Raw genomic sequence first — 22,538 nt, 5'->3', positions numbered from 1 at the left:
ATTGAGGTATTAGTAGTTGGTCGATCTTAAATCGATTTACGTATAAGAATATACGAATATAGTAAGTTTAAAATACGTTGATACATATTCGTATATTTTCTGTGGTAAAATTGCGTTTAATTAACGTTAATCATATACGTGTATTTCTATAGTGGAATTTACGTATATTACACGCATAATATACGTTGAATATTTTTTACCCAAGAATATCCATGATTTCTACTTATTATCAACTAAATATATTCGTATATTATACGTAACTTTGGTGATTCGTATCCGTATATTATACGTTTAATATATGTATATTTGTTTACTGGGTATAGGCAAAAAGCTTATTTGAAAGTTGAAAGTGTAATATAAAGTTCCTCGCATTACAAAATACAAATATTTTTTAAAAATCTTCGTTTATATACGTACTCAATGTTTGATTTTGAGGACGCAGGGAGATGGAGTCCCCCTTCTTTTTAAATTTTTTTAGCGTATCCCTTCTATATTAATTAAAACGAAACGCGGGAAACATTACATTTACTAGTAAATTTGTAAATCGTCAGTTTTTCTGATGCAAAATACACCTAAAAACCAAAATATTTATTTTCCTCCTTTGAATGTAATAAATCATTCAGTGCGATGAACAATATAGTTGCATTAAAAAGAGATGCTTTGACTACAGGACATACTCGTATATATTATCTTCATTAATTTTCCTAAATTATATCGGACCTCCCGTCAGTTGTTTAAACTAAATCATTACGTTGAAAGCTATAATAGATTAAAAGTGACAAAATATATGCAGATGTATCCAAAATGAAGATATAGTTCGTATCAACATTTATGAGCTTATTTATTTAGTTCTTAGTTTAAGTTTCGTTTCGTTTTCTTTTTCTATTCACCAATTTGATGTTTTTAAAAAATGTTATTAATAATAAATGTATTTTTCTTTTTATGTATTTTTGTAGAATGAATCTAATATTGTTTTGTGTGATGGATGACTAAAGATGGGTGTCCGAGCTTTGCCCCCTCCCACAGTAATGTGATGGTTAATTTCGTGTGGAACGCTCATTCATTCAACATCCGCTGAGTCCCCTTTCTAGTTTTTTCCAAATCAAACACTGTAGATATGCACCAATAAATTTTTATCAGATTAGGACATGAGACTAAATACTAATAATTACCTAGGTACTAGGTACACCTATTAATTATTATGTTTGTATATAGGTATTAGTTTATAGATATATACTTCATCATTATTTAGTAATATTATCTTATAAAAATAAAATACTAAAACATCATTAATAATATATTGATGCAGTCCACTTTTGACTGTTAAGTGTTGACACTTAAAAAAATTAAAACACTAACAACTTTTCTATTTATATTGCGAAATGTGGTCGGTGGCAGACTATAACAAAAATTCAGCTCATGATATCTATTTTATTGACCCTCAAATTTGTTTCGTCCTGAATATATCATATTATGTACAAATAAAGTAAATCCACGGAGTTTAAATGCTTGCTTATTTTTAAGTTCTAAAGAACATATTGTCCTCAAATTCATAATTATTACAAAAAGTAACTCTTATTTTTCACTTAATAAAAACAGAATTGCCATTGGTATATATAAAAATATTAAATTAAAAAAAAATTTTACCTACCTAACTTTTTTAGTTATTTTATGCAATGAATCATTTTTATTTGATAATAAAAGTGCAACTATAATAATTTCTGTACAAGTTGTATATTTTCATAATACTAATGCTTTAATAATACAATTTATAACAAAAAAGCTCTTACAATTTTTTCCATAACTGTAACAATTATTGAGTTAACACATGTTAACAATATTAATGATAATTATGCCTTCAACGTCAATTTAATTTAATAATATATTTTTCTCTAGAACCATAAGCTGGAATGCCTCTAATTATTATTTGTACGCAAGGTTCACTGAGTAAAGTCACAATATCCTTCCGGCATAGTTGTAGCTGTGTGGCTTCTTCTACTTAATAAAATACATAAACTAAAATAAGTATAGTTACTGAAATATTATATGCGTGATTGCGTGAAGGACCAATACTAAAGGTAATGTATAGTTGAACTATTGCACAATCAAAAATGAACATTATTTATTCGCTACAAAGAAAAAAGTGAAAAATAGTAAAATAGTAATAAAATCGAGTGTTTACATTTAATGCAGGTTTTATTATTTTCTTTTAATTTATCACAGTTAATAATAATAAAAATAAATTAATATGGTCATTAGTCACGACAAAATATATCTATTTATTCTATTTTCTCACGGTGATGATCATAATACTATAATAGCAATTTATTATAACTAACAGCTTTCGTTTTCATAGATCTTCCCACTTCTTGTTCCCGTCATGTTGGCAACACCAGTCGGCTAATTCGCGATATTTCGTGATTCGGCGAATCGTGACAGATAACGTAGCAACTCTAGCTGCAGCACCAAGCTCTTCGGCCTCGCTCTTCGCAGTCAATACTTTCAATAATAATAATAATAATATTCTCGCTTTTGTTGGATTACATTTTTTGTTTAGTTTTTTTACCTTATTAGTATTTCATTTTCCCTCTCTCGTCGTTCGATCCCCGGGGATCAGCCATTGGACGTCGACTAGCTACTCGCCAGTCTATGATCGTCGATCGTCCTATGTGAAGCCGGTCGGTTCTGCATCATCGATATTATCATATTATTATAGTCATTGTCCAGGTGAGTCATCAATTCGAATATTTTCAATAATATAATATGGGTCGTGGGTACATTATATTATTATGCCCGAATTTGACGACTACCTATCTATTTATGCTTATTTTTGCACAGTAATATTGTTCCACTGATTTATGTGCATTGTTTTAACGTGAAGTGTAAGCATACCAATTAATTGTATTATATAAATTGGATTTACTCCAAAACTGTTACTACAGCTTTCAGTTTAAAAATGGTTTTAGGCCTCAAAAATTTAGAGCATATGTACCTACCAGAATTATAAAATTAAAATCTTATCTGATTAATTATTTCTGTATAAACATAATAAAATGACAATTTATTTAGGAAAATATAAAACTCCATATTTAATTCATCATAAAACATAGATAATTATTTATAAAACAATATTAGGTATAGGTACATATCATTATTTATTCATATTCTAGTATCTAGTGGTTTACAAACATGGCCCTACCCAACTACATTTATTTGAAAACGATTACTATATTTTTTATTACAATTTAATGGTATTTTAAAATAACATAAACATACAAAATTATTAATCTCGATTAGTAAACAATAGCTAATTTTAATGTCAATATTTAAACTTAATTAATGGTATAGTGATTGAGTATACGTGGAATTTTATTGAGGTCAACATAATTCAGTATCTACCATTATTAATTTGTGCATTTATGCTTAATACATTTTTGCTGTCCAATTTTTACAAAACAAACTTATACTTATAATAAAATATGAACCATATTGTTTAATTTACATCGTCCTGGTTTTTGTTTGCTTAAAAAATGTACTTTTATTTAATTTTAATATGACATACTAGTATTAAATACTTAATAAATAATAACTTAAACTGTTCTATTTATTTATCTTTTAAAACACAGCATAACAAAACATATTTTATTTTTTATTTTTTTTTCTCCGAAAATTGGAAAATTCAAAATATCTAAAAATAATATGCATTACCAGTAATGTATAGATGTATCATTAACCATTGTTTTAATTAACAACCAAAATTATTGAACATTTACAGAAAGTAAATGTTGATATACCTATACCCATTATAAAATGTATCTTATGAGTTCCAATAAAAATATATAAATACTAAGTTAGATAAGGATAGATTAAATAATTAAATTTATATGAGTAATATTATTCATCAACGCTAAGGAAAACTTGCCAAGAAGTTTTGTTGGCCTACTGTATGTTTAATTTTAGATATTTGAAAAAAAAAATAGTAATATGAAATAAAAACTAGGTATCTATTATAGGACACTTGGCTTGAATCATTTACCTCATTGCAGAATAGTGATATGTTGTACCTAATATTAAATTTTGTAGCGATGAATCTATAACATTCAAACAATTGTTCAAAATGTACCTTGATTGAAACTTAATTTTCTTCAAAGCAGTTTTTCCTTTTTTTTAATTAGCTTTAGTTAAATAACTACTCTTTTATAATCACTTCTTTAAATTGTCCTCTTGGTATTACCTAGCTTCATCCTTTAATTCTAATTTATTCATATAATACATAGTCATTATAGTACATTATCTAAGGCACATACAATTATAATATTATTTTTATAAAAAGTTAAAATAATTATTAGAATTAAATTTAAAAGGTTCACAACATACAAATAAACTAATATATATATCTATAACCCAAATTCTTAAATAAATTTGATTAGTTGGTACTAAATTGGAAATGTCTAGGTATTTAATTTATTAATCAAATTATACCTATAAAAATAAATGTTATTTTCTGAACACTCAATTAAATCTAGGTCATAAGACAAACATATGAATAACACATTCTACTATTTTTAGATACCTCTTCTTTTCTAACTCACCCACACACATATTATAATAGTAATACATTAAAATGCTTAATATGTTACTATGTATAAATTTTATTTATACCACTGTTTATTTTTTAGCGTTTGATCTTTCATCATGAGTGTACAAGGATTTGAGGATCTAATTCTTGGTCCTTTGACCACTTTTGTTCAATTATCCAATCAAATTGGCGGTGATGTAGCCACTCAGGCTGCACTTGTCCTTAGTGCGTTTCAGTAAGTTATATCAATATTATTTAAAAATAAACTATTGATTTATAATTATTCTAAACATTTAATTGCTTAGAGCTGAGTTTCAATTCATCAAATATGCCAGTGAACATAGTGCACCAAGTGAAAGTGATAAACAAAAGCTATTACTTCCTACCAGTACAAAAATCCAAGAGATCCAAACACTAAGAGAGAAAAATCGTGGGTCTCCATTTTTCAATCATCTCAGTGCCATCAGTGAAAGTATACCTGCATTAGGTTGGGTTGCTGTGGTTAGTAATAAAATATTCATGTGATTACAAAAAAATTATGGGTATTTATTGTTAAATTTAAGTAATTTCAAGTTGGAATAAGTCTTAAAGGTTAATAATTACATACATTTTTTGTTACTATGTTAACAAATGTTCAATGTATTCCCATTTATTGCACTGCACACACTTAATATTAATATTAATGTTTTTGTTTTGCGAGTACTAGTTTTTTTTCTCCAGATTTTGTAACATACAATATTTTTCTTAAAATATAAATAAAAGGTACTATTTATTTACCCCACCTTCTGAGAAATCTTGAACTGAAACATTTCATTACAGATTAGGTACCACCAATTTAATTATGGATGATCCATATGTTTCAGCAGATTTATGAAGAATTTGAAGCTAAGATGTGAACAGTGCCATGCAAGTAATAAAGGCCATTAAACATTTTAACAAAAACTAAGTGCAATTGCTAACCTTTAAAACTTATCCTAACTTGAATTACTCAAATTTTACAACAAGTACATTTTTTTTTTAATTAGTTGGATCATTTTGGAACCACTTGTATTACATAATGTTTTTAATTTTTAGTCCCCTACTCCTGCTCCTTATGTTAAAGAAAGCAATGATACTGGTCAATTTTACACAAATCGCGTGCTTAAAGAATGGAAAGAAAAGTATTTGCCACTCATTTATTTAGTTCATTATTTGTATTTAATATCTGAAAATTATTACTTAGGAACAAAACTCATGTTGAGTGGGCTAGAACTTGGGTCCAACTTTTAGTTGATCTTCAAGCCTATGTCAAACAACACCATACTACTGGATTGGTTTGGGCAAAAGCTGGAACAAAACCATCCGGAGGTCCTCCACCCCCACCACCACCATGTGGATTGCCACCAATGGATGATTTATGTTTAGCTCCTGCTGATCCGGATGCTACTAATCGCAACGCCTTATTTGCAGAAATTAATCGTGGTGCTGATATCACTAAAGGTAAATATCAGTATTATTGAGTTTTATTTATTTACAAATAATACATTTGTTTCAAGGCTTGAAAAAAGTATCTTCTGATATGCAAACCCATAAAAATCCTAGCATGAGAGTTAGTGGACCGGCCCCTGCTGTGATTGGCAGTTCATCAAGTGTGTCAGCACCTAAACCAGTTGTTGAAAAACCTCCAGTATTTGCTCGTGATGGTAAAAAGTGGCTTATCGAAAACCAAAAGAACAATACTAATCTTGTAGTTGATGATGCTGAAATGAATAATGTGGTGTACATATTTAAATGTGTAAATTCCACGATCACAGTAAAGAACAAAATCAATTCAATTGTCATGGATTCTTGTAAAAAATCATCTATCGTATTTGATTCATTAGTCTCGTCTGCTGAATTTATTAATTGTCAGTCAGTTCAAATGCAGGTATTAGGTAAAGTGCCAACTATTACAATCGATAAAACAGATGGCTGCCAAATGTATTTAAGCAAGGATTCTTTGAATACTGAAATTGTTACATCTAAATCATCCGAATTGAATGTAATGGTTCCCAAGCCAGATGGAGATTATTCTGAATATCCAATACCTGAACAATTTAAGACAACAATTGGACCAAAAGGTCTTAATACTATTATTATTGAAGCTTCTGGGTAAAGTTTAAACAAATAGGTACTCACTTGTTGAATTCAACTTATAATCTTAAATTTATTCAGCATTTATTTATATAGAATTAGGAGTGAAAAAGTAATATTATTATTTATTTTAATGTAAATGTTCTAAATTTAAAATTAATTTCATTATTCAATGTTTCAATTTATACAATTAATATTGAGTAAAATTAGATTTTTCTATTATTGCTAACTGTATTAAATATATGAAATAATGAGTGAGTAATAAGTGTGTATGGTCCAAAATAGCCCTAGAAATATTTGATTTATATATTTTAAAGTTTAAACCATATAATTTATATCCTGCTCATCACTATACATAATGCTCATATTTTTTACATTAATATTAACCCGTTTTTACAAAACATTAATGAATTTATAAATAAAGTAACTATAATTAACTTTATAAATTCTTATAATTAATACATTATTCAATATAAATTGATTGTGATAATATTTTCTAAAAGAAAAACTAATATTATATTAAGTAAAATTCTGGTTTTTTAAATTTTAATTATTATACTCATGATCATTGAAATTAAATGGTACTACACTACTACCTACTATTTTATTTAGTTATTTATATATTTATTTTATTCATCAAAAATATTTGTAACTTTATTTATCACATTTATACCTAACTTATAAACTGGTTTTATGTGTATATTTTGTATTACTCACTTAACTACTAACTTATGATTAAAAGTGGAAATCACAATTTTAAAAACTTTTTTACCGATTTAACTAAATTTATGTAAATATACAAATAATACATTTTAGAGAATTGAATATTGTGATTTTCATTAAGACATTTTTATATATATCTTTACACAGAAAAATAAATAAATATTTAAAAAACAATTGTTTTATTTTTTATCTATAGTTGTACTCAATATTAGTAATGAGATAATTTAACAAGTGGTGTTGTATTTAGTCCTGCAAGTCTCGTAGAGTTTTAAAGTAGACGTTACATTAAGAAATGTATATTTAAATAAAGAAAATAACTATTAAATTTGTCTTACTTTTTATGTATAGCTACAAATTTTAGTTTTTATTTTTATATTTTGATAAACGTAAACTATACAAATAATTTCTAGGTTTTAGCAATAATATTCACTGTTTTAGTGTTTTAAAACAAGATCACAAATATATTTGTAGTATATTCAATTAAAAATATAAATCTTTTATTTCTGTTAGCTGTACATAGTCAAATACACTAAATAGTATACTACGCAACTAGGTCATTATTTTATTCCCAAATAAGCTAGTGAGACTTATTTCTTATCTAATAAATATTTCTTTACTCTAACACGATTGAATTTGTAATATTGAAAATACTAATGTTTTTCGTCTCCATCCATGAGGAATTTTATCATTTCAAATCACCAGCCAGTGAACCACTTTAACAAATAGCATGCAATACAATACATATCTCATAAACACTGACTTAACTTTTTGGGGGCATCTAAAATTTTCCTTAATGACCCAGTGAAATTTGAATAATTCCCGATAATATACTGTAAACTTTGCTTAAAAATATGCCTTGAAGCATGTCATCTGATCTAACAAAATAATTTAATTTTTGCAGTTTGAATATAAATATTTTGATAGAAATAAGTAAAATACTAATATATTAGGCTATTTTTTTTTTTAAGCAAGAGGTGAAGTGGGTGTGTCTAGACATGAAGATACTACTCTGTAGCTTAAATATAAAAAAAAAAACATGTTTACTTTACATTTAATTATAATTATCATTTAGTTAACATAGGATTTAATGTGAAAAACAAACAAGTGTTTAAAGTTTAAATGAGTCAAATGGAGTCTTATAGGGTCATCCTGAAAAATATTTTTTGATCCACCACTACTCTGCTTAAACTATGAATACTTATAGTTAATAAATGACTTGTCCGAAATTTGATTTTTATCGATTGAGATACTTTGAGTCTCTGAATGTTATTCTGCTTTGGAATATAAAATTAAAAATATATATTGTCATTCAAAAAAGTAAAATACTAGAGAAATTCTTTCAACATTTTCTGAACTAATGAATAATATGTTTTGTTAAATAGTTTATCCCGTACAAAAATTCCAAGTTCAGACAGCAATTGAGAAATATTTTGGAGACATCCAAAAATAGGATGGGATTATTAAAGAAATTTATAATAATAATATAACACCGATTGAGATACTAAAAAGACATGTGTAATTATTCTACGATTCAAACATTAACAACGTATAAGCTCTCTTGATCTCTCTCTCAAAAAAAAAAACAACATTTAAATACCTAAAATACCCAAAAAATTTATATCTATAACATTAAAATAATCAACAAAATTACACAAGTAAAAAAATAAACTTTTCAAAAAAATACAAAAATTAACTTTTGTATTTTCTAAATATCTACATACATTTTTTACCTAAACAAACTTAAATAGTGTTAACAACATTATTTTTCAACAAAAAATAGGTGAACACAAAAATAATACAATTAAAACAAAAAAAGGAATGCCATACACTCTGGTATTAATATTAATAAAATAATAAACAAAAAATTGCATTAAGTACTCGTATAAATTATTATTGTCAAGACTAGAAATTGTTTGATTTATTTTTGTTCATTGTATACATTATTCTTGTGATAAATTAAATTAAATATACTTAAAAATCATGAAATAAAATTAATGATTTCTTTCCAAATTTAGTTTGAATAATATAAACTGTGATCACTACTTAATAACCAAAATATATCTTGTGCTCAAAAGTAATTAATACATTGGCACCTAAATGTTAAATATATGTATATTCATATAGAAATTGTTAGATAATATTATTTATTCCTTAATCTCAAAATTAATTCTCTTTAGTCAAACAACTTAAAAGCTTGTGTATAAGTGAAGTGCACAGTCAAGCGTGTTGTTGAGATTAATTTGAAATTAATTTCATCATCTGATATCTGTTGGTCATTTAGATTAAACATCACATCATGACAATTCTCCAATTGGAGTGTTTTGCATCCATAGTTCATGCATAAATTCATATAGATCATCTGACACGGATACCTATTTATTTAATGATAAAGATATTATTATAAATTTAAATACTTAAAGTATAATTTTATAAAAGTACTTACTTTATAAGGAGTAGGATTCAGATTTCTTTTAATGTCAGGGCGTAATGTTCTTAAAGATTCTTTGACGTGTTCTCGGACTTCTCTTAATTCTGGTAGTCGTTGCATTATACGTCCATTTTCCCAATAAACCTATAAGGATACAATAAATAAATAAACATAAATTAATATGTTATTAAAAGATTATGAATCTAAGGTTTACTTTGTATAATGGTTTTATTGTAGACGGTACTACAAATGCTCTTTTTTTTTGATCAAACGGATGTCTGCAAAGAAGTTTTGTTTTGGCTACAGGTGGATCTTCAACAGACTTTTTCAATAAGTCTATCAAAGCAAATCCTAAAAATGATTAAACTAAATAGTATTAATTTATAAAAATGTAAAATCCTGAATGTATATACCATCAGCACCATATAGGCGAAAAGCATCCTTTTTACCAGGCATAGTAATTTTACTACCATCTTGACTTAATTTAATTCGTGGTGTGCCATTTACTTCAACTAATTTATAAACACAACCCAGAGCTGGTTGTCTTTGACATGTAACTATATTCAAAATATTAAGTCCACTATTATTTAAAATGTTATAAATATTATTTTAAATGTATTTTTATTTACCAAGATGAGTTCCAATTCCAAAACAGTCAATACTATGCTTTTGATCATTTAAACTCCAAATAGTTTCTTCGTTGATGTCGTTTGATGCGATTATTGTTAAATTAGCAAACCACGGTATATTATATCTGTACAATTTTAACAGAGCTTATTTTGACATTTTTTTTTCTTTTTTTTAAATAAACAATTTACTTACTCGCTTGCAACTTTAACAAAAGTTTCACGGGATTTATTTGACAAATATGCTAAATCACCACTATCAATTCTAACACCAATAGCTTTATATCCAAGATCATTTAATGCCAAGGCTACAGCACAGAAATTCAAAATTCCACTTCTAAAATTAAAAAAAGAATTTAAAATACCATAATATTATATAAACTATCATATAAATTAATAATCTAATTCTAAAGACTATAACTATATATTTGAATAGTTATTATTTTCAACCGGTGCGAACCACTGAACCTAATCAAGCATGCGTTTATGACCAAAAATGATTTGTGGATTTTTACATGCTGTAAATGTAAAAATTGTAATGGGTATATGTGAACTATGGATATGGAATAAAATTTTAATATTATTATTGTATTTAGAGTTAACAAACACATAAAAAGCAATCAGCATTTTTCCCAAGGTCAAACACATGCGAATAATGCATAATGGGAATTCTTACCCAAAACTTGAAATGACAGGTAGTTCTTTTGGTCCTAAGAAATGCCACCTGTAATATTTAGAACAGAAAAAAAACACTGACTAATTTTTGTAGGTTTGATTTTATTTTTATGATTGCTATGTTTTGGTCATTTTAAAGGAAAAGGAGAACTTGAAATTTGCTGAAACGCTCAATGATAAACTTTTTCTTGTGTATGTAATCTAAACTTATCTAACATTATTATATTTCCCATATATAACTAAGAATTTTAAACCATTTCTTTTATTCCTAGTTATTATTTTTTATAGTTATTTAAAAATCTAAGTTTTGGAATATTTAAGAGCTTCAATCATATTACTTTATAATGTCACTCGACAAAAATGGACATGCCATAAATTTGAGTAAGTAAACATGAAAGCACAAACAAAAAAATTAGCTTTAGTTAAAATTGTTATAAAATGTGTATTATAATTAAAATATACACATATATGTGTATTGTGTTAATTATCAGTTGTAAAAAAAAAATACAAATATACAATAATTGTATACCCTTAAGTATCCCAAAAATTACATTTAAAGCAAAAAAACCAAAAAACTAGCTATGGTATATTAGATGAACCACCTAATAACATAAATTAGGTGAATCGCCTAATATTTATTGTAAAAATTAAAATAACTCACTTGTTTACATCATAAGTGTCTATGAGTGCTACAAAACCTTCTGGAAAAGCAATTGCAAATGAAACAAGAGCGGCCAGTTCTCCATCAGATGCTTGGCTTTCAGATATGTGTAAAAGGTTTGATAGTGTAGTACGCCATGATAAAGTTAAATCAATCAAATCTTGTTCTTTGCCATTATTTAAATTAATTAAGGTCTATTTAAAAAAAGATTTTATAATTATTGTATGTATAAATAATTTTTTTTATTATGTAAAAAATACAAATCATATTCAGACCGAGCAAATCATTTATTTTTATGGTAAGAGCAGTATTTAAAAACTTTTTTAAAGTAATTTTAAAAATATAAGTTTGATTTAGATAATACTTTGAAGACATCATTAATTGATTTTTTTAAAGTATCTTTAAAAGAGTAAGGAAAAATAAGCGAGTCAAAAAATATTTAAGATGTGTAGTACAGTTGGTTTTTGATCAAACAGAATTTTGTTCAGTATAGATACTAAATTATGAAATACTTAATTATCCATATTTGTATTTTCTAAATTTAATTATTCATCAATACTATGATAGTTATAAACAATTAAAAGAAAATACTTTACTTTTTTAACTAATCTTCAATTTTTTTACTATTTTTTGATACTTAAAAATCAAATTTTAGAATCATGTTAAAAATAAGTACAAATTTAATAATTTAAACTAAATGTAGTACCTTTGTTTTTAATTCACTAGGATTAGAAAATGATGTTATATATGCATGAGCATGAGTTCCTTTAACTGGTATATTGAACATTTTTCCAGCAAGTAAATTGCTTGTTCCATCAAATCCTCCTAAAGAATAAAAGTATAAAAAATATTACTTATTATATATGAAGTTATACAATATATTATAATTATTTAAATTTAATAAAAAATATAATATAAATAAGAGAATACAGGGAAATTTGTGCTATATAGTAGTTGTAAGTATACTATATCATTAAGTAGGTCTTACAGTAATATAACTATAAGTATCAAATAGATTTTAATGATAAAATAATTAATCATGAAAAACCAATTCTGTTTGAAGGAGATGAATGGATCGCTGCTATTTCTAAGAATAGTTTATATAATTTAAGATTTTAGGTTTTTCTTAACAGGGTTTTTGGCAAAAATATTACATATATTTTTTATTGATGGTAGTAAAATTTTATTATATAGGTCAAAAGTCGGAAATTTTCAGTACTTATTCTAATAATTGGTATATAATAACAAAAGGCAATGGAAAAACAGGATTACATATACTACTAGTAATCAAAATAATTTACTTTATTTTTTATTTATAATTCAGAATAGACCATACAGACTTGAAATTTTCATCAAATAATAAACCAACATTTTTATTAGACGAGATATTGTTTCAAAAATATGTTAGGCTTCTTTTGCACATTTAACACTTTTTATTTTTGAAGATTTTTTGATCTATTTTGATAAAAAATTTGTTTCAAAATATTTAATAATTTAATAAATGATTCCATATCATAAGATTTTGTACTGCAGTTAAACAATATTTAAAATAAGGTCAATTGTTGAAAAATTGAATACCTAAATAATAAAAAATAACAGTTTCTTCCTTAAACTATCACATTTATTTTATTTAAATAAAGAAAATATTAATCATTAACTTCAAATTTTTCCTTACTATTATAATAAATAACCTCAAAATTATGATTTTCTAAACAATAAAATTTGTATTAAATGTAAACCTATTCATACAGCTCTATGATATTTTGTTACTGACTTAAGTAATATGCAATATTTTTTTTGTAAATATTATAGTTTTACCAATTAAATTAAGAAAATAATAATGATAATATAACATACTATAATATTCTTAAAAATAAATGCTAATCTGACAGCTAACTAAGCTCAGTTATTTTATTTTGATACTAATTTTTATTTATTTTTTATTATTATAACTTAAAATCATATTTTATAATACAATATTTTCCTTATTGTTTTACTCATAAATATGAACCATACATAAAATAGAATCAATTGTTTATTAGAAAATATTAATTCACATAATATTTTCTATTAATAATCAACTATGTGTTGAACTAATCAGATACTCTCATACTTATGTTGACGAATATTATTATATTATATGAAAGTATGATATTATACAAAATGCAGGGATTTTATTTAATCTAAAATAGTAATTTAACATCAATTAGAACAGAACAAATTATATCTTAATACCTCATGTTTAAAAAAAATATATATTAAAAATATTATTTTACCAAATAGGTATGATTAGATTATGAATTTACCATATTTTTATGTAACTTAAATTTATACAACAAAACTGATAATATAATTTATTAGTATCGTTATTATTTACTCATAATACAATTTATTATGATGTAAAAAATCATATACCTAGTAATATTTTTATTATTATATACAATACAACATTACAGTTTAGAATGGGTAATTAAATATTTTATGACAAACTTTTAGTAAATTATTAGAATTAGTAATACAGAAATTGTATAAATTAAATAATGTTTGTTTTAGAACCAAAAAATAATTAACACCTTATCATGAATATTTAAAAATTATGTATACATGTATATACAAAAGTTATTTTAGTTGGATATTCAATAATAACAGAAACAATATTTATTTTATGTATTTTATTGAAAAAGTCATAGTTAATTATCAGAATAATAATCATAGCTCTACTATAGGTCTATAGAAGGTTCTTCATTATTTTATTTTCAGTATTATACTATTATATATTATGATGCACATATAATATTAAACAACTGATAGCATTTATATATATATATATATATATATATATATGCAATAAAACTCAACAAAAAAATATGGACAAAATAAAGATTAGGTATACACAATCGTATTGTTTTGCTCATCTCAAAACAAATAGTAGTATGTTGAGATATTATGATATTTAACTTGGAGGCAATAATATATAATTCCATTCAAAAAATGTTATTCTATTATCTCCATCTTAAGTAAATTACAAATAAAAAAAAAGTTTTTAACACAATTTCAACATTATAAAATTACCTTAGTTTTGTGTTAAAGACATTAAGATCATTTTTTATTAATCTAATTGTCACACAAAAAAAACATCAATGAAAACACTGGTATTTTTCTATATTTATGAAATAACAAAAGTATTAATTTAATTTTAATTTTACTATTATATAAATAAGATTCTTTTTTTTCTTTCAAATGTATACTGCCTAGTTAATTCAGTTATAAAAAATGTCAAAACTGATTAATAATTCATTATTTATTGAAATAATTAAACAGTTTTTAGCTAGTTTTGCTAAATATTATTTAATAGCATAATATTTAAACATTTTAATTGCTAATAAAAATAAATTTATATGGTATTTATATTTAATATTGTTCGCCTAAATTCAAAGAACTATAAATTCTTTTTTTGTTAATGATATAATTTAGCTTTGTAATTATTTTTATTATAACTTAATATTACTACAAATACACACTAAATTATTAATCTAAAAAAATTTGATTTGTTTAGCCATCCCAAATGTGTACTTCAAATATTAAAAAAAAATTATCATATGAAAACTATACAGTAATTACTACAAAAAGAATTATTATTGCTTATAAAGTAATTTTTAACCTGTCAGAAAATTTAAATTAAAGTTTATTAAAAATATATTTTAAGTCATTTACTTCAGGTGTTCGTGTTAAAATTACACAAAACAAAATGTTTGAGTTCAAGTTTAGTGTTGATTACTAGTGAGTAATAAAACACATATCTAGTCATAATTCACTTGGTACCAGTCACTGCCTGACATTGCTTGTATTGCAATCAATAACCAAGTTCAACCAGTACCCAGCACACTAGTAAACTGTGATGGTAATAATTGATAATGCATAACTATTTTTTGTTATTAAAGTTAAAATTACATACCAATGTATGCGTACTTAGAAGCAGACAAACCACCATCAGGACCTTGGGCTCGCCTTAATCCAAATTCTAATAATGATACATTATCACCTGCTGCCATTCTATATCGAGCTGCATTTGTTGCCATTAAACTAAACAATTTTAAAAATTATATAAAAGTTAAATATATCCACACCTATGTTTTATTAAAAATTAATACCTAGAAAAGTTGACCAATGTTAATAAAGTAGTTTCTAGAAGTTGAACAACAATTAAAGGTCCTTCGACTCGGATTAAAGGCACCCTGAAAATAAAATACTAATTTAATTCTATATTCTAAAACATAAAATAAATTTAAACACTTTTTAAACTAAAATATAGTTATACCAATTACCAATAACAATTGAATAAAGATATAATATAAAATTGTAGCTACAGTCTCAAAGTTATTACATTGATATACAAAATGTTTTGATTTAATTAATTCAAAATTTAAGTCTATTAAAATAATAGCAATGACATTAACTTAATTTTTATGGTTAGATTTTAAGAAAAAAATTCTATCAACCAATGTCCAATGATCACAAATAAGTGGTACCCAAAATAAATTCACTACTATTATAAAAAAAATACCCAAAAGAATCTTTAAAAAAATAAATTACAAGAAAATGAATCATATCAAAAACTTTAAATGCCTTTTTAGTATTTTGACATCAATGACCCAAATTAATATTATGTAGTATATAGATATACAGTAAAACACAATAATTATTTATTTTGTATACATAACTAAAACCTGTTTAATCTAACAGTACCAATATATACTTGAGTAATAACTAATAAAACAATTTACATTTTCTTTTCAATTACCTTGGAAATACAACTGAACCTTCATCAATAGCATATAATTTCACATCTTTAGCAGTCAATTCCTTTAAATATCCAAAAAATGATTGTTCAATTGTTGGTGGTAATGCCGTTTTTAAATATTCAATATCTGAAAACACAACATTTTTTCAATTTTTTATGTGAATAAACATACCATTTTTTGTGTATAAATGTTCATTTTTTGCAATATTTCAATTTTTCTACAAAATATGAATATTATTAAATTGTAATATTTTATATTATAGAACTTGCGTAAAAATTAAAATATTGTAAAAAAAAAATGGATATTGTAAAAGTTGATAATTTGGATAAAATATTTTATTACTCTATCCAACAATTTTTATAACATTATATCTTGATAAAGGCCTCGCCTATACTGCCAATTAATATGCTATTATTATTTATCACAGTAATACACTGTATGTAATTAATTTACATAATAACAAAACCTTTTTTTTTTTCATTTTCATATACCAGAAATAAATCATTTTTCAGAGTGTAAAGAAAATGTAATATCAATCGCTGATGTACTAAGGAATATACTAAGAAATAAATACAACTAACATCTGTGAATAAAATCGAAGAAGAAGTACAATTAAAAAAACATTTAAAATAGAAAAAATAAAGTTTTCAACCTAATTAAATAAATCACATTAGAAAATAATTAGGCAAATAAATATATTTCTCAGAAAATAAAAAATATTTTATTTATTAATTTTTGTAATATATATTTAATTATATTTTGTATTTATTGTTGTTGATATCAATAAATACCAAAAAATCTTGTATCTAAGTAAAGCTTGTACAAAATATGTAAAAGACTTCAACATTAAATATTTTATCAAATATTTAAATGTAAACAATCCATTAAGCATTTTTTAATTGTATGAACATTATAATTTATAATTAGTATAGAACTAAAGTTTAGGTATTAAATTATAAGCTATTTGAATCATTATTCATAAGTGTCATTTCACTATCAAAAAACCAAATAAATGTAATCACTGATTATTATTATTTATTTTTTTATTACATTTAACTTGTATTGTAACTGTAGTGTTATTATCTAACTGCATAGTACTTGATATAATATAACTTATAGATTCTCAACAACAAAATTTTCTTTAAACTACTCTTATGTATTATAATATTATTTACTTAATTAATTGATATTTTAATTTAAAAATGTGAAGAAGAAATTAAATATTGTTTAAGTATGTTATGTTTCATTAATCTAAACTTATTTTTTTTTTATGAAATAATTATCATTATTTTACTTACCTAATCAAGTTACATTATTGACATTTTTATATAATAGTATAATGTATAGGATTGTCTCATTGTAAAAAAAAATGTTTTAAGTAAAATAATTTAACAAACAGAAGAACTAAAACTAAAATATTATTGACAATTTTAATAAAAAATTAAAATGTCTATAAAATATAATCAAAAATAAATAGATAATTAATATAAAAAAGGTATTATAACAAATATTTTAACCAAAACATACATCATAAATCAAAATCTACTTGATACATATTTCAAAAAAATAATGGTGATCTTATAACATTGATATATATATAAAACATTTTATCTAATCTTCTAGTAACAGCTATTATATATTTAAAAACATGTTTGGCAAAAACCATGAACCAGTAGTAAAAAAGTAAAAACAATATTATTTAATAAAAAAAAAAATCTATACATTTGTTATATTAGGCTGGTGAATCTAGTTTTTATTTATACTGATATTGAGTAAATATGTAATCTACATTATTCATAGATAATAAAAGGTAAACTACCATTATTTAACAGACTTTTTGAAAAATATGAATCTGAAAATAAATTAATTTCTATACAAAATACAAATTTAATACAATTTAAGATTATATATATATATATTAATTATATATAAGATTTCATAGTATACTAAACAAAACTGAGATTAAGCTCAATCATTATTTTAAAGGTAAGCACATCAAATGTCAACCTTTAACTTTTTAATGCTTTAAATGCTTTTTAACTTAGTAATAGTTTTAGATAAAAAATGTAAATGCGTTTTTAATATAAATGATATAATTCATCAATAAATTAGGTATATTTAAATATTATATTATATTTATAAAGTAATTTACAAATGGTCCCATCGTAATTTTCACTTTAATTGGACACAACTTAATTTAAAAATAATGTACCAAACAACTATTTTGAGGAGATCAATATTATTTATTGTACTTATTTAAAATGAAAATAACAATAATTTGGTATGTTGAAATACTTTTAAAATACAAATATACAGTTTTCAAATAACCATAAATATTACATTTATACCTATTTTTTTAAATTTATTTCATAATTCTTAATTAAATATATACAATTATGTAATCAAAAATAAAATGTTTCAAGAAACTTACCACTGTCAGAATAACTGAAATTTTCCAAAAATCTTAAGCATTCCTCTAAACCACCAAATATGGTGAACTCGCCTTGGAATGGATTCTGACGAAAAAATAAATCAAATACAGCTGTATCTGATGTTTTTTCTGATTTCCAATATGCATAAGCCATAGTAATTTGATATAAATCTAGTAAGCAATAAATATAATTACCCATATAAGTAATGAAATCAGTTAAAGAACATTTATAATTACATCAATCACTAAAGCTTTATGTTAAAATATTAGCTAAAAATAAAGCGTTAAGTAGTGAAAGTGGAATAGTGGTATAACATAAAATATAGTCACTCTGAATGCATATTCCTTAAGGCCAGAAAATAATTACAAGGTCTCGCTTTTAAGAATAAAAATTAAATCATTATCGAAAACCAATTTTTCATTTATTTTAATTTTAATGCTAAACAACGATATATAATATATGTTTACAAGAAATAGTGAATATAATTACTGTATATCAGCTTATTTTTATAAAATGTGTACCTAATTAAAATCATTAAGCTACAAAATAAAAAATTTAAAAAATTAAAAGATACCTAATTTATTTTTAACCAAGACTAAAATAGATAATTTAGAAACTACTAAAATATTTATTTAAAAAATGACTATATCACCAAACATTTTCACTACAATTCACAGGCCTGCATATATGCTTTATTACTTTTCAATCAAAAAAATTCAAAATATCGAACAACTATTTGAATCTTAATTTAAAAATAATGGCAAAACGACAACAACAAAATAAGCCTCGAAATAAGCTTACACTAGTTTAACAATAACAAACTTGTTAAAAAACTGATTTTTTTCACACAAATCTGAATTGTATTTATTTGTGTAAGCATTCCTTTTTTTATACTTATTCAAATATGTATTGTTAATATATTAAAATTATTATATCATTAAAAAATAATTTTATAATTTAATGTGACCTAGGTCCCAGTGCATATTTTTTCCATTTACACATTTACTCTTTATGAATTTCAAAAAATATACACCCTTTAAATAGCAGACAACATTTTGGTGACTGAGAGTATCTAATATTTAGAAGTTTCATAGTAATTTAAATTTTTGTATTTTAATATTGGTTATAAAAAAATTGTAATTATAAATAAAAAATGTATAATTTTATAGAGATGAAAACGGGTTATAAATAATCTCGTTTGTTGTTACCTGTTAGTAAAGGCTGCACAACACAGTTGTGGACCTGAAGTCGCGTATGAACATTATTGCTTTCATCAACACTCATTGTGTGAATTGGGTATAACAAATGTCTAAGGTGAACTGTAGGTTTAAAATAATTTCTTTAGTTTCACCTTAAATAAAATGAAGTACATAAAAAATTATACATGTCGAACGTGACTAAAACATTGTTGTGTAAATTGTATTATGAAATACCTGAACGGTTGTCCACACTTCCATTAACGAAATCACATGTAATGAAAATATGGATCAACAATAACGGACGACCTCACACGAGCGCTAACACAGGACGACTGAAAGACGAAAGTGATTAAGTGAATAGTGAATGCTGATTATTCTTAAGTCTAAACCGCGAACATCACTGAACTACCAAAGTCCAAACGCAACACGATTCCCCGCTCATTCATATTATAGCCACTAATCCACTATAGGTGCGTACGTTTTGTCAACACGCAAATTGTGTATTTGTGTTCAATGTTCATTGCCCAGTAACCGCCATTGCCATTTGCTAACACTCGGCACGAATGCACGATTTATTTGAATATTGACATGGCACCTAGAGAATTTAGTCAATTACTCGTTGTGATATTTAAAAACTGATAATTTGTATTATTATTGTTGTTGTTATTATTATTATTATTATTATTATTATTATTACTATTATTTTACCTGAATTCAGACAGATAATATTATTTATGCGCAGTAGCACATCGTTGTCCATAATATTATGAAGTGATTAATACGTGATATTATTATTTAATATTTATTACAGTCACAGAATGAGAATGTTATAGATAATTGTTGACAATAACTATTACAGCCTAGGGCTCAGGGTTGATAAATGATAAGGATCTTGTAATATCTTGTAGGTAATATGAACAATAATATCACAGAATAATATGACGCGTAATGATTGGAAAATTATAAATATTCGGGTAATTTGGAAGTCGTTCGAAAATCAGGGGCTTGTTATTCAGTCTTTTATAGTCAACAAACCAGTGGCGTATTTACGGAGGGAGATTAGGAAGATATATCTCCCCCTTGACCCACCTTTTTAGCTATTTTTATTTGGTTATAATTGGTTTTTTTTTCTATTTATCACTCTATCAATAGTTAATACAATTTTGAGCAATTTGGCATCGGCAATTTTAATTATATCTCCTTCCTTAAATAAATCCTTAATACGTCACTGCTACAAACAATGGTCAGATATATTAAAATATAAAAAAACTAATCATCTATAAAATGAGTTAAAATGAGTTCAATTTTATTTCACGTTGTTTTAAAATAATATAGCAGTGTTAGTACCTAATTGTTATTTATTAGTAGGTATTATTTAAGAAAAATAAAATCAATGTTAAATAATTGTAACGACAATAACGTATATTGTTACAATTTTTTTAAATAGTAAAGTACGGTTCCTAATCTATACTTAATACTAATACCGGCAATACCTACCTATATAGTTATACATGTATTTCCTACATAACAATAAATAATAACTAAAATATTTTTATATTATAATATAAACTTTAAAGGGTTAGTAACCATATAAACAACTAGGAGGAGGCTTGAGTGGGCTAAACCCACCCAGTTTTATATGTTATCGATACTAGTAGTGTAAGGGCAAAGCCCCCACGGGTTGCTGATATCAATTTTTCCTACCCAGAAATAAAGCTCTAGTTGCACCTATGTTAATAACCCATCTATGTAAATATATTATACATGATCTGAAAGATAGTTTGAATAATAAATAATAACCAATAATCATACTGAGACTTGATATTGAAAAAAAATCACCAAAAAGTATAGTTACTTCTTGGACTTACGTAGTTACGTCTCAAGACTCAAGTAGATAGGTACCTAAAAGTAGATAGAGGCGGTACCTACCTATAAATAAATAAAATAATCGTTTTGTTAGTCCCGATATACGTGATACCTAGTACAATGTCTAAGTAAATTAAGAAAAAAAAACATAAAATCATTAAAATCAATCAATGTTTTAAAACTGTTTGAAACTTTGAAATATTATACATAATATATTTCGATATTTTGTTAAGTACAATTTATAATACATTTACTTACATATTTACATGTATATGAATAATTTAAAATAGGTACCTAGTACCAATATGGCAATATGGCAGTATTACCTACCTATAGTTAATTATTTATACGTTTACTGCAATTAATAGTGCAATTAATGCTTGAAATATACCTCTTTAAATATATCAATGTATGCCTCTTGATTATTCTATTTTT

General features: G+C 24.5%; 2 protein-coding genes across 3 annotated transcripts; one reads left to right on the top strand and one right to left on the bottom strand.

Moving 5' to 3' along the window:
* The first annotated feature begins 2,437 nt into the window (after positions 1 to 2,437).
* On the top strand, positions 2,438 to 7,588 carry LOC132920201 (adenylyl cyclase-associated protein 1). The gene is made up of 6 exons (XM_060982392.1): positions 2,438 to 2,727; positions 4,680 to 4,814; positions 4,885 to 5,080; positions 5,654 to 5,739; positions 5,802 to 6,058; positions 6,115 to 7,588. Exons 2-6 carry the CDS (start codon positions 4,696 to 4,698, stop codon positions 6,711 to 6,713), a joined length of 1,257 nt encoding a protein of 418 aa, XP_060838375.1. The 5' UTR covers positions 2,438 to 2,727; positions 4,680 to 4,695; the 3' UTR covers positions 6,714 to 7,588.
* A 1,319-nt stretch (positions 7,589 to 8,907) lies between these two features.
* On the bottom strand, positions 8,908 to 21,088 carry LOC132920189 (nicotinate phosphoribosyltransferase). 2 transcript variants are annotated; one of them, XM_060982370.1, is made up of 16 exons: positions 20,946 to 21,088; positions 20,472 to 20,832; positions 20,247 to 20,389; positions 19,038 to 19,208; positions 16,606 to 16,732; positions 15,956 to 16,039; positions 15,760 to 15,887; positions 12,511 to 12,629; positions 11,805 to 11,998; positions 11,145 to 11,192; positions 10,665 to 10,805; positions 10,472 to 10,596; positions 10,256 to 10,399; positions 10,057 to 10,193; positions 9,858 to 9,986; positions 8,908 to 9,786 (listed from the first exon to the last, which is right to left on the bottom strand). In XM_060982370.1, the coding sequence occupies exons 3-16, from the start codon at positions 20,320 to 20,322 to the stop codon at positions 9,709 to 9,711; spliced, it is 1,701 nt and encodes a 566-aa protein (XP_060838353.1). In that variant the 5' UTR covers positions 20,323 to 20,389; positions 20,472 to 20,832; positions 20,946 to 21,088; the 3' UTR covers positions 8,908 to 9,708. The 2 variants fall into 2 exon arrangements, with proteins under 2 accessions (XP_060838353.1, XP_060838363.1); XM_060982380.1 differs by lacking the exon at positions 11,145 to 11,192.
* Positions 21,089 to 22,538: the final 1,450 nt, after the last annotated feature.

Source organism: Rhopalosiphum padi, chromosome 1, assembly GCF_020882245.1.
Source record: "Rhopalosiphum padi isolate XX-2018 chromosome 1, ASM2088224v1, whole genome shotgun sequence".
Taxonomy (NCBI): Eukaryota; Metazoa; Arthropoda; class Insecta; order Hemiptera; family Aphididae; genus Rhopalosiphum; species Rhopalosiphum padi.
The sequence above is the reverse complement of the archived record's forward strand: the minus strand, read 5'-3'. Positions and strand labels throughout refer to the sequence as shown.